The sequence below is a fragment of the Lasioglossum baleicum genome, chromosome 7 (assembly GCF_051020765.1).
Source record: "Lasioglossum baleicum chromosome 7, iyLasBale1, whole genome shotgun sequence".
NCBI classification, from domain to species: domain Eukaryota; kingdom Metazoa; phylum Arthropoda; class Insecta; order Hymenoptera; family Halictidae; genus Lasioglossum; species Lasioglossum baleicum.
This window is the reverse complement of record NC_134935.1, coordinates 3,814,801-3,829,528: the sequence shown is the minus strand read 5'-3', so window position 1 is coordinate 3,829,528 and position 14,728 is coordinate 3,814,801. Positions and strand designations below refer to the sequence as shown.

General features: G+C 39.0%; 5 protein-coding genes across 13 annotated transcripts; 2 read left to right on the top strand and 3 right to left on the bottom strand.

Moving 5' to 3' along the window:
- Positions 1 to 89: 89 nt before the first annotated feature.
- Positions 90 to 2,748, bottom strand: Ctu2 (Cytosolic thiouridylase subunit 2). Of its 3 annotated transcripts, none has more exons than XM_076427790.1 (4): positions 2,726 to 2,748; positions 1,827 to 1,944; positions 1,432 to 1,751; positions 90 to 1,326 (listed from the first exon to the last, which is right to left on the bottom strand). In XM_076427790.1, exons 2-4 carry the CDS (start codon positions 1,883 to 1,885, stop codon positions 236 to 238), a joined length of 1,470 nt encoding a protein of 489 aa, XP_076283905.1. In that variant the 5' UTR covers positions 1,886 to 1,944; positions 2,726 to 2,748; the 3' UTR covers positions 90 to 235. The 3 variants fall into 3 exon arrangements, with proteins under 3 accessions (XP_076283905.1, XP_076283903.1, XP_076283904.1); XM_076427788.1 differs by lacking the exon at positions 2,726 to 2,748 and adding an exon at positions 2,181 to 2,496; XM_076427789.1 differs by lacking the exon at positions 2,726 to 2,748 and adding an exon at positions 2,309 to 2,496.
- A 2,531-nt stretch (positions 2,749 to 5,279) lies between these two features.
- Mrpl40 (mitochondrial ribosomal protein L40) lies at positions 5,280 to 6,750 on the top strand. Its single transcript, XM_076427809.1, has 5 exons — positions 5,280 to 5,755; positions 5,835 to 5,924; positions 5,999 to 6,169; positions 6,236 to 6,434; positions 6,563 to 6,750. The coding sequence occupies exons 1-5, from the start codon at positions 5,718 to 5,720 to the stop codon at positions 6,683 to 6,685; spliced, it is 621 nt and encodes a 206-aa protein (XP_076283924.1). The 5' UTR covers positions 5,280 to 5,717; the 3' UTR covers positions 6,686 to 6,750.
- LOC143210691 (uncharacterized) lies at positions 5,996 to 14,559 on the bottom strand. Of its 7 annotated transcripts, none has more exons than XM_076427804.1 (4): positions 14,420 to 14,559; positions 8,399 to 8,524; positions 7,681 to 8,315; positions 5,996 to 7,481 (listed from the first exon to the last, which is right to left on the bottom strand). In XM_076427804.1, exons 3-4 carry the CDS (start codon positions 8,076 to 8,078, stop codon positions 6,950 to 6,952), a joined length of 930 nt encoding a protein of 309 aa, XP_076283919.1. In that variant the 5' UTR covers positions 8,079 to 8,315; positions 8,399 to 8,524; positions 14,420 to 14,559; the 3' UTR covers positions 5,996 to 6,949. The 7 variants fall into 7 exon arrangements, with proteins under 7 accessions (XP_076283919.1, XP_076283917.1, XP_076283915.1 ...); XM_076427802.1 differs by lacking the exon at positions 14,420 to 14,559 and adding an exon at positions 14,189 to 14,328; XM_076427800.1 differs by lacking the exon at positions 14,420 to 14,559 and adding an exon at positions 13,853 to 13,986.
- On the top strand, positions 8,826 to 13,113 carry Qbp-1 (Queen brain-selective protein-1). The gene is made up of 4 exons (XM_076427812.1): positions 8,826 to 8,983; positions 11,149 to 11,215; positions 11,405 to 11,546; positions 11,663 to 13,113. Exons 2-4 carry the CDS (start codon positions 11,163 to 11,165, stop codon positions 11,840 to 11,842), a joined length of 375 nt encoding a protein of 124 aa, XP_076283927.1. The 5' UTR covers positions 8,826 to 8,983; positions 11,149 to 11,162; the 3' UTR covers positions 11,843 to 13,113.
- Positions 12,675 to 14,698, bottom strand: LOC143210697 (uncharacterized). The gene has a single exon (XM_076427811.1). It carries the CDS (start codon positions 14,696 to 14,698, stop codon positions 14,318 to 14,320), a length of 381 nt encoding a protein of 126 aa, XP_076283926.1. The 3' UTR covers positions 12,675 to 14,317.
- Positions 14,699 to 14,728: the final 30 nt, after the last annotated feature.

The following is a 14,728-nucleotide window of genomic DNA, read 5'->3' as shown; positions in this document are numbered from 1 at the left end:
GGCTGAACAATGGAAAAATCGTCTCATCATTAGTGTTAGAATGTAAATATATAGATTTCGCTAAACTTTGCTTAGCCATAATTGAAAGGGAGAGATTCCAATCGGAAATCTTAATCTGTCGAATGAATAAATAAATAAATAAAGGGTTTAAGGACAAAGAAGTTGTACCGGCACATTAACATAGAATCCTTTAATTTGTCGATGAAATTCAATATTTTCTGTCCCTGAAAATCTTTTATAGTAAAAATTCTGCTATCTCTTCTTGCATATGTGTTATTTGTAGCTTTTCTTGAATTTTCTCATATAAAAAACAAGATAGTAAATTATATTTTTCCTTTGAATTTAAAGAAATTAGTTTACAACCGTAACATAGATGAGTTTCAATTAATTCTGGTTGTAGAGATTCTGTATGAAATGAAATACAGGCGGTATTGTCGCATCGACAATGCTTTATCACAGAATCATTTATATCCTGCATTTGTTTATCTTTTGATCGGTTACCAGAAGCCATACCCGTCGCGGGATCTACGTTCGTCGATATCAATTGGGAAAATATTTTGGCTTGAACAGCCGAAAGTTTTTCTTGCGAATTAGAAGAGTCCAGTGTTAATTCGCAAAGTACACAGGTTTCGTTAACGTCCTCGACAAAATCAACGTTCCGAGCGATCTTTACGTTGCGTAGTTCCTTCATCTTTGCTGCCAATTTTTCGCTGGTACGGTATACGGTAGAGACAGTACCGTTAAGATTGGAATCTAATTGATGAATAAAGTTTCGTGCAACAGTTCGTATGGAACCAGGATACGATTGATTATATTTTGAACAAGCAAGAATAGGCGTTACGTCGCAGCACTCCAAGTAGCTGTCTATCTCGTCTTGCGTAAACTCTCTGAGTGGTCTAAGCAACGTTACATCCGCGGATCTTGTATCGGAAAAGGAAACATTTAGAGACACCTGAGATCCTCTTCCCATCGATATGTCTGCGAGCACTTTTGTCGCAAGATCGACCGAGGTATCGGCAACAAAAACTTTATTACAGTTTAGCTTGCGTGCCGCTCGTATAATTAATTTCCTTTTCAGTTGCCTCAACAATTCGTCTTTTGCCGTTTCACTTTCCATGCTATGGAACAGTTTTTCTATAAATTCATCGTCATGGATTGTATTTGTTTGCGACACGTCCGTCGACTTGACCTCTGTGCAAAGAATATCATTGGTAGAAGTCGTCAGAGAAGTTATGTACATTGCTATTTGCAAATTATCTGCTTCTTTAACCAATGCGTTTCGAATATCTTTCCTTTCCCCTAATGAAAATCCTTTCGCTATTCCATCTGTACAATCACATAAAAGAATAAGTAGCGATAAGTTAAATAGGTTACCACGATAACTTCCTTTAGATATGTAGTATTCGCTAGAAATCTAAAGATTTATATTACCATCTATATATAATATTTTACACTTGAATCGAAGTTTTTTACAACTTGATTCGTTTGCATTATTTTTTATAAGCTGTACAAGAGCCGTTGAGTTTGTTTTCCCCGAATGGGCAATAAGTACAGAATCTGTTGGGCGCATCGATTTCGATTTCCCAAGAATGGCTTTAAATTTATGCATCGATGCAGACAAGAAACATGGTTTGCAGTATTCGCATTTGTTCCTTAATGAAATTTCGACTTGTTCAGATCCGCATTTTTTGCAAAGTAATTTAGCATTTGACACTCGCACAGTAGCACTACGGGAACCAGATACTGTAATTCTATGGAAAATAAAAAATAATAATAGTGTATGTGCATAAAAAGTTTCGAGGATGACAAGAAAACTTGGCACTTACGTGTTCTCTATTGTTTCATCTTCAAATGTACCACACTCGAAAGAGTTTAATGTACACATCGTTTCTTTCGTTAATTATTGCTTCGACGAAGATACCTATTTAGCATATCCTAGTTCACCTAGTTCAAAAATTCAAATATCGTTTGTAATCGAGCGCGAACGATTGTTGCGTTATTTAGTGGTTAGGGTTAGGATTAAATATATATATATATTTAGGCTTCAGACTTTAGATAAATAGACCAAGTCACGGTGTATTGTAGAGATGTTACGACCAGTTACGACCCTAATCTATACATAATTCAAATCTATTCCCTTAAATTATATAATAAATTCACTAATCGTTACGACTAAGCACCTCTGTAAGGTTGACGTGGGTTGACGTTTTGTGATAAATTATGATAGAGGTTAGTTCGTCGCTAGATGGCATTTATCGGGCAGATTCAAGCTTTCTGTGAATGAGTTTGTGTGTAGAATTTTACGCACCCCGCAGAATTTTAAAAGATTTGTATGATTTGATTCTGAAAAATGAATGTATAACATGTGTATTTGTGTATATTTTGTAACTTGTAGGACACGTCCTGAAGTATTTTGTCCGGAACAGATTGTTTCGGTACTTTTGCGCCAATGCCAATATAACTGTCTCAAGGCCCAAGCACGCAGGGCTCCACTACTTCGTCATCATAGATACGTTACTGTTTTAGCTGCGCAACGCCACCAGCGGCCATCCATCGCACGAAAAATCCTCGACGATATCGGAAATCGGAACCAAATCCTCTTTGATCGGAACACTGGTCCAAAATAGTAACGTATCTATGATGAGGCGATGATGTAGCATGTAGCAGAGCCCTGGGCCCTGAGGCAGCTATATCCAGCTATGTATATCGGCGGGAATGTACGTACCGGTATAATTGACGGGACGCACACTGGTCCAAATGGACGACTTAGGAGTGCAAAAGTCAAAGAACCAAACATGTAGTGATGGGCACCATCGACTAAAAACTATCGACTAAATCGATAGTATTCAACTACTATTTTCAGTCGACTGATTTTTTAAAACTATCGACTGAATTTAGTAGTGGTGGGGTTACTATTTTCAGTCGACTGTTTACACGTCGCCATCTTGAAATTTCAAATGTCAGTGTCAGACGATGAAACGACTAGGTTAGAAATACATAATTATGACAGGACGTGCAAATATGCAAGTAATGAAATATGTAATAGATATTTCAATACTTTAATTCATATTGGATGTTAAAATCTTATTGCTATTTATGCAATATAAACTATATATGTGATATAAATAAATTGTGTACATTTATATTTATAACGTAGTGTATGAATTTATTATTAAATAAAGACAAAATCATTCAATCACGAAATTTAATATCTCTGTACTGTCCCATACTGTCCTACTATTCATTTAACTAGCGAACATCGAGAATAAGAGTAAATACGAGAATAACCTGTAAACGACTGAAAACTATCGACTAAAGTCAGTTACTGAATCAGTCGCTTAAACTATCGAGCTATTGGTTGAATTTTAACGGCGGATGTTTTGAATAAATTTTATAAGATTTACTATCAAATACATTCACTCATTAGCGATATCGAATTATTAAAAATTATAAAAAAATTATTTCTATTATTATTAATTATTTAATTATTGTCTGGTATATTTACCCCAATTTACTCTTACTGTGCCTATAATAGTAAGTGAGCACTGCAGTACAATGCTGTAAGAGTGAGTGAGAAATGAGATCTATACGTAGGCATAGACTATAGCCCGCAATCTAGACGTATAACCACTAAAACGAAATTTCAGTCGACTAAAAACTATCGACTAAATATTCGATAGTATGTACCCTGATAACCAGGCCTGCCGAGGGATAATCCTACCTAGAGCTAAGAATTGGCCCGTTCCGAGCTGCGCTATTGTTCGAGTTGCTCAAGGTGGGATTAACTCGATTTTTGCCTGGGATTCTCCGCGCGTATTAGTAGCTATTTTTGCCGTCTAATAGCGGAGGGCAATAGCAGAAGGCAAATTGAAGGCAAATTGAAGGCAAATTGAAGGCAGCCAGCCGGCCGAAGCTGAATTTGTTTAAGAGGGCAGTACCGTCGAGTCGTACTGATGTGATGATGTGATTGGCGAATATATAACAGATCTGGGCGACGCTGGCTCGAAAAACACATGTTGCTGCAATTTAAGTTGCAGCCATTTGCAGCCTGCAACTCCTTTGTCGGAGTGGATGACGTGGGGACTGGAACTGTCTTACTGAGTGTAATTGAGTGTTACTGAGCAAGAGAAGGTGAGAAGCAAAGAGGATTAGTCAGGATTAGTTGGGATTAGTCCTCTTCAGTCCTCTTTGGTGAGAAGCAGCAACAGCAACATGTATTTTTCGAGCCAGCGTCGCCCAGGTCTGTGCAGGTCTGTATAATAAGACAATCCTCTTTTCAACCATTTTCAACCAAGAAGAAATGCGGTGAGAGCAGCACTGTACTCGAGCGATTCACGGGAGGAGTTACGAAGAAAAGCTGATCATCCAGAACCTGTTTATCAGATTTGTCCTGCAAATCATCTTCTGTGTTCGCGCAAGTCAAGGTTTGTAAAAATTTGACTAATAGTTGACTAATAAAGAAAAATAATCAAACTAAATGAAAAAATATAATATTTATTATTTCCTACTTCATTCATTTATTATCCCTTCTGATATTGAGTAGTCTGAATTTAAAATTATTAATATTTAAACATTAAAATAAGTGTATAGTAGTCATACAAAAAATATAAATTTTCTTTTCCGTCGAACGACACTTTTTTTCCATAAACACATTTCAATAAATTTCGAAATGTAATGAATTGAAATTGAACTGTAGAGAAAATGGTATGGCAATGCAATTTTTATAGTTTCCATCTCTTGCAATCTATGCAGACAATTTTTATTTCGCATAAAGATCCGCAGTCTAAGAAAAATAACATAAATATGAGAATAAGTAAAATTTGCATGTGCATCTGTGCGTAGTGGGGAGCTGCCGCGCCTGCGCACGACCGTATGCGTTATTCCGAACGACACGCTGATCGTATCGATTGGTGTCGATCGATCTTCTTCCTCGTGCGCTCGATTACTTCGCTGCTGACATCTGCCACATCAGTGCGAACTACCCTCACCGACGATGCGGCCCTGTAAAACGATATTAGCCAATCAGATCAGTAGACGCGACGGTACTGCCCTCTTAAACAAATTCAGCTTCGGCCGGCTGGCTGCCTTCAATTTGCCTTCTGCTATTGCCCTCCGCTATTAGACGGCAAAAATAGCTACTAATACGCGCGGAGAATCCCAGGCAAAAATCGAGAATTTGGTTATCAGGGTAGTAACTAAATAGTAATTAGTCGATAGTTGAATTTAGTCGATAATGCCCATCACTACAAACATGTAGTAGGTTCCATGGAGATCGTATTAATTTCTTAAAATTCTGCATGGCGCTCAAAGTGCCACATTTCCTCGAGAAGCGTACTTTACTGAGGCTGAAAACGCCGCGCATGCGCGACAAAAGGTGTCGTCTGGGCACACCAGGCTGCACCAGCACCAGGCAGTACTAAATACATGTACTACATGGTACTACATCGAGATCTGTCTGGATGATATATTTAGGTATTTTGAATAAACGTAACACACAGTAAAAATATTTACATTCTATCTGCTGTTCGTTGATGTTCCTGTAAAATGTCTTGTCACGTTTGTCTTTTATAATTTACTTCTAAACGTATGCAGCATAGCCTTTAAAGGCAGATAGGTTACGAATAGTTCACAATCATAACTAATCAATTATAGAAAATAATAGAAACCTATCGGACGCTGTTATTAAGATTACGAGAAATCGAAAGAATTTTACAGAAATGATAAGTGTCCTACCTGTGATAAATGCTTTTTTCAGGTAATAATTAATACATAGTAAATAATACATGGTTTTTCGATATTTTCACTATTCTGATTAAACTTGTTTATTGTTGCAGACCTACTCTGCGATCGTTATCGATCGTTAACCCACGAAATATTTCTATGTACACGCATCCATTACATTTTCAAGTTACCAACATATTATTGTAAATAATTGAATGTTCTATATTTAAAAAATTAATTGTGCAAGTACTACGTTTTATACTGATATTCTTCGCAGAGGGATGCCAGTTAAAAAGAAAAGGAGACTGGATCCTGCTATAATGAGAGCTAGAGAGGATAGGAAGAAAAGAAAATTGGAGAAACAAATTAGGCGTTTAGAAAAGAATGCTAAACAAATGAAACCAATCATCGAAGTCGAAGTTGCAGCTGATTTAATCGAACAAAAAGAGTATGTTGTACTTTACGTTGTTCCCTACTTTTGGTTTTTTCCATAATCGCAACTTGTATCTTACAGGGAAAGGTTCCGCGGTTCCATCACAATATCTCCCGAAGAGATAGAGAGGAGATCGTTATTGAGAAAAGAATGGACAAAATACAAACAAGATCAGTGGATAAGGGATACACGTACTATAGAATCTATCATGGCTTCACAGGAAAGAGCTCTGACAGAATTAAAAGCAGTGTCCGAGTATCTTTACGAAAAGGCAATAGAAGTAAGCGTCGTTCGAACAGTACAGCATCGTCGAGAGAAGATGAATTTCATTGTTATTAGCTATCAATACAGAATGATTCTACAAGCGGTTATCGTCAAACTTAGTTAAGAATTACATTTTGCTTTCAGATCGACGAATCGTATTTGCCATACACCACGTCCGGACCATTAAATACTCCACCGATACAGAATTATGATAGCCCAGACGGCGTATACACAGATATCACTATTAAATACGACGGAGAAGTCTAAAAGCAAATAGAATCGATAATACGAATATAAAGAATAAAGAATCAAGAAATGCAAAAAGAACAAAAGTTTCGTGTGTTTGCTTATTTATACTGGCCTGAACGAAAAACCCGTAGCCAGTCCCTTGATTTTGTTACTTTTCGAACAACGATTTGGATACAGTTGCGTAGAAAATTGTTATTTCAAACTTGAAATTTGTTGCGGAGAGAAAATACAAGGAAGATGATCTCGGTCGGTGATCGTACCGTTGCGTCGGGCCGTGACCAATCAATTTGCAATAGATCGATGATCGATTATAGATTTATATTCGAATTTTAGTTTTCCTTTGCACAGAGGGCACGCATTGCTAATCTTAAGACATCGACGTAAACAATCGGCATGAAAAAGATGGCGACAAGGTGTTACTCTCGCTTTAACCATATTGCAGAGGCAAACAGCGCACACATCGTCGAAACGGGAAATTTCCTCGAGTGTTGCTTTCCTATAATAATGTAGAAATTGCTGTTCGCGTTGCAACAATGGCGCGAACTTTTGCATCAGGTCTTTTAATCTCAAATAAATGTTCACGTAGCTCGTAACGAACAGAAATCGCCAGGATGTTGTCGGTAGAAGAAACAATATGTGGAGAACAGAGACGACAATGGTAAAGGACCTTAATATTATCGGAGCATAGAGTTCCTCCATATTCTCGAAAGCATCTACGCGAAAGAACTTGAATATCGACGGAAACATCTCGGCGAAGACCTTTTCCGTCGCCGAGTAATAAATCCACGTTATCATGGTGTAAAACGTTGACGGCCTGTAACAACAAGAATAAATACATCGAACGATTCTTCTGGATTTTATGTATATGGCCACCCCTTTTCGCTTCCGTCCTTACATCGTTCGAATTCATTATTATGACGTACGACGTACATATATATGTATACAATATGAACAATACTTTCTCTATTTTTTCCTCTTCCGATCCCTATATATGCTCTATCTGTCACGCTTACCTGTAGTTGTGGAGACCCTGCTCCAAAGCAAACACGAGGAGCACGAATGTTAACGTTACGACGAATGTAACAGCTTTGGTCCACTCTAGTACTATTTTCGTAGCGGACATAGCTAAGTGTTTAATCTTTGATCTTTCGGTGAGAGTTATGTATGGCGACCAATCTTCCTTTTCGATTAATTCCTTAATGTAGCTAACACAATAGGTGATCACGTTGTAAAACATCAACGTGTAAAGACATGTCATTTCGGGTTTGGGCAGTAACAATAAATCAGCCATTTTCATTAATAGAATTTGATTGGTCATCACCGAAATGTTCTGCATTTGCAGGAATACGGTTTCGGCTCGATCGATTCGTTCGTAAAGGACCGTCAAGAGTTTGCCGAGATGCTGCCACATCGTTTCGACACACAACCGTACAATATGCGTATTTTTTGCATAAAACAGGTAGCGAACAGGTACTTGTATGTATTTATATGTATATAGTTGGCCGTGAAGAGTATTCCTCGATCAATTCCTCGATCAATTTCTCTATCGCGATCTACATATGTGCAGATCTTCTTTTTCTTCCTTATTCCTTCCGTTCCTCCCTTTTGATTTCTTTCGTTCTTCCTGCCGGACCCTACGTTTTCTCTCCTGAAACGTAAATGATGTTTAGTAACATCATCCTTTCTGATTTTCCGATTTTACGGTTCGGTAAGTATATATTAAATTATTACGGGAATAAAGTTGACAAGGTGATTTAGGGAGACTATTAATAGTCAATGAATGGGCATCTTTGTTTTTCGTAACACTGAACCGAGAAGATTTGCATATTAATAGCATCTGCCCGTCAAGAAAATTCACTAAAATCGGAAAAGACGTGTTCAGAAGAATATTTACGACACGACATTGCATAGCATGGATATATGTAATGGGACGGAAAGCAAGAATTTCACATGGTAACCAGGACGTATTGGGGAGAGAGGACAGCAGACCAGGTATACGTTGCCTGATCCTGGGTCAATTTAGCCCTCCCCTCCCCCTCTCACTCTCTCTCTCTCTCTCTCTCTCTCTCGATCGTGTTCGCTTGCTTGCTTTTTCTGTCCCCTCTCTCCCTCTCGACCTCTCTCCCTTCTGCCTTTTGTTCACTTCCCTATAAAACAAAGCGCACTTCTCCCGAATGGCACACTCAACGTCTCTCCGTGACTTTACGCATTCGCGTCTCGGTATTTTCACGATTTCGTATTTTTCTTTAAACAACAACTTATTGTCATTACTTGTTTCTCACTAAATTCTTCTGCGTTACACGAAATTTGTTTAGGGTGAGCACCAATGGTATATATATGGCTGTATCGTGTACCATATCAAATATCAAAATGTTTATTCGTTATTAGTTTTGGATCGGGTACCATCGCCGGGATACTTTAGTCGTTGTGTTCTCTCATATCTCACGTTTCTCTTCTATGCATCGTTGAATCAGAGTTATCGAATCTATACGATCGAGACCGAAACGAGAGAGAGAGAGAGGCGAAGCATGAAAAGATAAAGGGCGAGAGAGGTGCTGTAGAGGTACAATAAAAGTATCGTCGTAGAGGCAGGAGGAAAGAGGAAAGACTGAAAAAGAGAAAAAGAAAACAGGAGGAAGCAGAAAGCGTTCAAACAAGAACAATGAGAGACAACCCTGAAAGGGAGAGATTATAACCGTATCCGTATAGTAATCCATTGTAACTTGTAACCCCTCCTCCGTATTTAAGCCTGCTACATGCATTCATTTGTATAATTGAAGAGGCTGCTGACGCACTATTAGGAGAATTAACAGAAAGATATGCAGTAGACGATGGTGGTAGTGCGTAGGTGAAAGAAAATATGTTTTGTCCGGTCTCGCGATTGTTATCTACTAGAAATTTCGCCACTTGTACGGACAAGTGTAAAGTGTACGGTATTCTATCATACTTTTGATTGTCAATTTTTTCGTTTGACCAAAACTAATGGTCGATGCCTACACGTGTATTATTTTATGTATGATTTCATATATTATAGTATGTAGTTAGTATTATATGTATTTATATATGTACATATCATATATTAAATTGATAGAAGAATCGCGAAAAAAAGAAAGCAATCGTACATAGAAAATGAATGTAAAAAATGAGGGTGAATTAAGATATGTGTACAGATAGCGATACGAGTCTACAGACCAGTATAAACAGGTAAGAAGAGATGAGAAGAGACTAGAAGAGTAGAGAAGAGCTGAGAAGAGAAGAGACGCTCAAAGAGAACCTGGCATCGATCGGAACCAACGCAAATCCTTTTGCTATTCTTAGTATACGAAAACTTGGGGAGAGCAACGCGAGTCTACTTATCCTCCTCCGACCGAATGCCGAACCGACCACGAAGCCGCAAAGCTCCGCGTTTACCATTTCTATGCGTAAACTCGATAGATTTTAGTTTGTTTTCAAACTGAAGTATTCGTTGCCATCGTTTTTCTAACATAATTTGATACGCAGTCAATTTTTTGGCAAACACGGAAGAAAGTTTGTCGATATTCGCAGCTCGACGTAAAGATTCGTACCCCGCACCCGCACCACTACAGTACCATCAACTCGCACCCGTATTCGCGCCATATTAACGCTATCGCATAGATCCGTATATGTATCACGCGCACAGAGTAGTAGTTTAGTCCGCAAATGTAGCGCAGCCCAATACAGGGAAATCCACAAATACATATATTTTCCGTAGAACAATTCGCGAAAAGCGACAGAGTGAGACGGTAAAAGGGAGCAAGGCAGTCACATATAGACGAATAAGTGACGAAAGGTCGGAGAGCAAGAGGATAATTGTTTCTTTGCTTCTACATGCGTAGCTATCGATAAATATGCTCGGCAGTAGTCTTTGTACTCGGAATCGTCGAATACCACGAGGCACATGTACTATCTGTCTCGCGTTTACAATCTCGAGTTCTGCATCTTAAATCATGCACCGTGCAAACCATGCAAACCGTAGAAACCGTGCAAACACGTATAAAAGCAAACGGACTAAGCTAAGGATAAAAATTATGGCATCGCCTTGTTTTTTATACGTTACCTACCATGTACACCATGTACTATACCATGATCGATCGTTTATACATGCGAATATCAAATCTAAAAGAACCGAACGATAAGTGTAAATCGGTAGAGATAACGAATATTCGTTGCTTCATTTTGTACAACGATACGGTATGGGACTCTACTGTTCACGAAGGATTGTCGGAGTAGCGCAGCGTAGAGACTGTGCTCGACGCCCTCGACATCGGCATAAATTTTTTGCATGTATCTACAATATATAAACACACATGCATGCCACGTACGTACACGTCCGTTCGTAGGGTATGAGAAATTAGTCGAAAATCTCATGCGAAAAACCATCTCGCGCCCACAACCGTCGACAACGTTCTACATTCGAATGGATTAATGCTTGTGAACTTTGTATTTCAACTTTGTTGCAGATCCGCCAAGCGAAATGCCAGCCATTCAGACGATTTTTCTAGCCGCACTAATACTTGTCGTACTCGTGTAAGAATTCTATATTCTAACATTCTCGTGTACGTTAACGATAAACGTATCTTATACTTGTATTATACTGCAAAATCGAGATCGAGATTGAGAATCTCGAACTCGATTTGATGAATGAAGAATATTAATCGTCCCCAGTCGAGAATTACCGAACATATCGTTGATAATGCTTGCGTTATGTTTGATCAGGTTTGACAAATGCTTCGGGCATTCATCGATCAAAATAAGGGCTGAGCCATTGCCTCTTCACTGCGAACTTTGCGGCGAATTCTGCCACCAATGTGAATTCGGTGCGGTGACAATGCCTTATTGCGGTCAAGTATGTGCAAAGGTTAGCCATCGAATCAAGCCGAGTCAAAATCGAATCGAAACAGTAGTCGATTCGCTCTATCAATCAACTTTCTCCGGGCCGAATAAGCGTGTTTACATTCAGAATTAATTTTGCAGGGCCACGGTCAGTTGTGTGGAGGACCAAAGGATAGGTTTGGCATTTGTGGCGAGGGTATGTATTGTAATTGTAACAGATGCCACGGTTGCAGCGAGAAAGGACTGGCCTGTAACGAAGCGGAATCGGACGTTGACTGTCCGATTACACATAAAGCCCATCGATCCTTTTTGTTTGCCTGAGTTCCTACAAAAACGACGTCACGACACGAAGGTTCGCTTATCGTATGAACTAAAACAAGGAAACACCACTCTCGATTAACAGTTAAGGAATTTGTACAACTCCGCTGCTTCATTTGAATTATAACCAACAGATAGATTAATCGAAACGGATAGAATTACTACGATCTAAATAAAAGAAAGAAACAAGTAGAGAAACTGTCGGTTTCTTTTGTTTCTAGTACCGAGATACTATAGGCAAACGCGTTGTTTTAAATATTACAGTCGCGTCGGAACGAAAAGATCGCGCAATGGTTGGAATATGGGCGAAACTCGACGCAGAAACGAATAAGATCGTGCATTATCATCACTGACTTGATAGTACAGAATACAGAATACACAATACATAATACATAATAGATAATAAATAATTCATACATAGTATAGAGTACACAGCACAGAAATAAGATTACACAACATAGAAGTAAGAATACAGACTGCAGAATTTGGAGTACACGCCACAACGCATCGAATATCTCACGAATTTCGTATATGTTATCTGTTTGCGTCGAGAACGATCATGACCCATCGCGAACAAATGAAATTACGAACTTCTCACGCATCCTTAACCAGCCCTGTAATCGATTACACAAATACAACAAATTATGATTTGGATCAAAAGTCCGTATCCGCGTTGAACATGGTTGCATGAGTTTTATCATACACGCAATCAGGGAAGAAAGAAACGAGCCCGATACATAGACAGATAGGTAGATAGATAGATAGGTAGTGAAAGAGAGAGAAAGAGATGGTGGGAAACGAGAAAAGATCAGTTAGAGAAAAGGAAGATAATGGAAGACTGTGAGACCAAGTGTGTTTGCGTGTGTGTGTGTGTGTGTACGCATGTGTGCCTGCGTGTGAAAGAAAGTTAGCGCGCGCGAGAGAGAGAGAGAGAGAGAGAGAGAGAGAGAGATTTGAATAATTAAATTTCATTTATCAAAGGGGTACATTTATTTCCGATTAATCCACTACAAGTCGTAATACTTTCTATTTCGACAGAAGCAATCTTATTAAGTAAACGTAATAAAATTAACCTAATAAAATGATACTGCATCTGATGTATATCGATTCGTTTCATTGTTTAGGAGAGCATGTATCGATTTGTACTTTTGGGTCGCGTAAAGATCAAATATTTTGAAAACAATTCGATCAGATTGGATGCTTCGGAAGAGAAAGTAATTGTACCATGTATTATACCCACATTCTGTAAATGATTAATAAATGAATGAAAAGAAGGTATCTGCTTGTCTGTTATATACTTTCTTGTTTCAAATTGTCCTCTCGTGTTTTTATCCTGAATACACATAAATACATATATCGTGCTCGAGAGTAATCGTTACTCGATCACACGCATTCGTACGTAGATGTGCTGTACCGCGTGGACGTAAGAAAAACGAAAATATGTATGTACTCTGAAAGTACAACCGCTAATTTAGTTGTAAACGTTTTCATGTTATGTGTAAACGTAAACGTAATCTTATAATTAAAAATATATACATATGTACCTCCAAGATTCACACCGAAGACATATCATGAATACCGAAGAAAAGAAAACACTGTTCTCCGACGCCACACGGAACTTCTGTACAAGGCGTTTTGAACTTGACTGTACCGCGCTATGGTTAAAAATTAACTGGTGTTGCTCTACGAATATTTTTGCGGTTAGCCAGCGCAGCGCAGCGGCTAGCAGTACCAGTACCAGTAGCAGTAGCAGTAGCAGTAGCAGTAGCAGTAGCAGTAGCAGTAGCAGTGCCAATGTCGTTGCCAAACGCCGTCGTTGGTGACCACGGAGGCTATTTCGATTATTCCTCGATAATTATGGATCCATTGGTCGCGTCGCAAGGAGTTTGCCGTCGATATCGTATAAAGTATAAACGCAGACCAGCAGAAAGAGGAAAGGGAAAGAACGATCGTAACGATTCACGTAAACTTAAACTTATGAAAATAAAGAGAAAGAAACAATAGAAAAAATACCATCGAGACTTGTGAACTAATAAAAGCTGGTAACAAACACGGTTCAACCTATGAAAAGTATTTCTACATGAATACATCATACACATATGTATTACTCGCGAACTAGTAACGTCGCGTCGCACCGATGAACTTGTCTTCGTTTTTCAAGTTTCCGTGGATCTGTTTATCCAACGATAAGCGAAAATAATAGGAATCCGCAATAAAACTCTTAAATTGTCAATGAGTCGGTATTCTCGGTATTTTCGGTACTTTTGAGAATTTATTCGGCATTGGACAATGAGGCAAGAATTCGATGAACACGTATATTATACATCTATACTCGGACCGATCACTCACACTTGTCCTCTCTGTCCTCTCCGAATACCTGTCATCTGTGCACGCGTAAGAACGAGATGCGCGTTCGTCGAAACTCGTGTCGAGTCGTGGCGAGGCGAGGCGAGGGAAAACCGAGAGAAATCGGAGCATTTATTGTCCGTTTTGTTTTAGTAGTTTCCTGGTTTTGAAACCCCGAAAACCCGCTTGAATTCTAGTCGCAGCCGCTCGGGCCGTCTCTTGTCTTTTCCGTACCAGAAAACCGCGCACTCCAGCTTGAATTTTCGTCGCAGATTTCTCTTCCAACGATATGTTCTCTTTCATCGGAATCGAGGACTCCGCTTCTCCCTGTTCATATTCGTCCTGGGTTTGTTCACACTCGCGAACAATCACATTCGACAGTTGTGAATTTCCTTTCACGTTCTTTTTCGATTCTTCGAATCGCTTTCGAACTCGATATCCCCGAAAATTCGCCTGAATTTTTGTCGCTGCCATACTTGCTTTCGTCGAATCCTCGCTGACATTTCGTAGCATCACGAATCGGCCGACACTTGACGTTTCTTC

What these genes read in the sequence shown, in the direction of transcription:
- Ctu2 (XM_076427790.1), bottom strand. Translation starts at nt 1,885, where the DNA reads ATGTGTACATTAAACTCTTTCGAGTGTGGTACATTTGAAGATGAAACA. An exon ending in GATGAAACAATAGAGAACAC is followed by an intron (nt 1,752 to 1,826) that starts GTAAGTGCCAAG and finishes TATTTTCCATAG; the next exon opens with AATTACAGTATCTGGTTCCC. An exon ending in TAAAATATTATATATAGATG is followed by an intron (nt 1,327 to 1,431) that starts GTAATATAAATC and finishes GTGATTGTACAG; the next exon opens with ATGGAATAGCGAAAGGATTT.
- Mrpl40 (XM_076427809.1), top strand. Translation starts at nt 5,718, where the DNA reads ATGATAAGTGTCCTACCTGTGATAAATGCTTTTTTCAG. An exon ending in GTGATAAATGCTTTTTTCAG is followed by an intron (nt 5,756 to 5,834) that starts GTAATAATTAAT and finishes TTATTGTTGCAG; the next exon opens with ACCTACTCTGCGATCGTTAT. An exon ending in TTTACGAAAAGGCAATAGAA is followed by an intron (nt 6,435 to 6,562) that starts GTAAGCGTCGTT and finishes TTTTGCTTTCAG; the next exon opens with ATCGACGAATCGTATTTGCC.
- LOC143210691 (XM_076427804.1), bottom strand. Translation starts at nt 8,078, where the DNA reads ATGTGGCAGCATCTCGGCAAACTCTTGACGGTCCTTTACGAACGAATC. An exon ending in CAGGGTCTCCACAACTACAG is followed by an intron (nt 7,482 to 7,680) that starts GTAAGCGTGACA and finishes TTGTTGTTACAG; the next exon opens with GCCGTCAACGTTTTACACCA.
- Qbp-1 (XM_076427812.1), top strand. Translation starts at nt 11,163, where the DNA reads ATGCCAGCCATTCAGACGATTTTTCTAGCCGCACTAATACTTGTCGTA. An exon ending in CTAATACTTGTCGTACTCGT is followed by an intron (nt 11,216 to 11,404) that starts GTAAGAATTCTA and finishes ATGTTTGATCAG; the next exon opens with GTTTGACAAATGCTTCGGGC. An exon ending in GCGGTCAAGTATGTGCAAAG is followed by an intron (nt 11,547 to 11,662) that starts GTTAGCCATCGA and finishes TTAATTTTGCAG; the next exon opens with GGCCACGGTCAGTTGTGTGG.
- LOC143210697 (XM_076427811.1), bottom strand. Translation starts at nt 14,698, where the DNA reads ATGCTACGAAATGTCAGCGAGGATTCGACGAAAGCAAGTATGGCAGCG.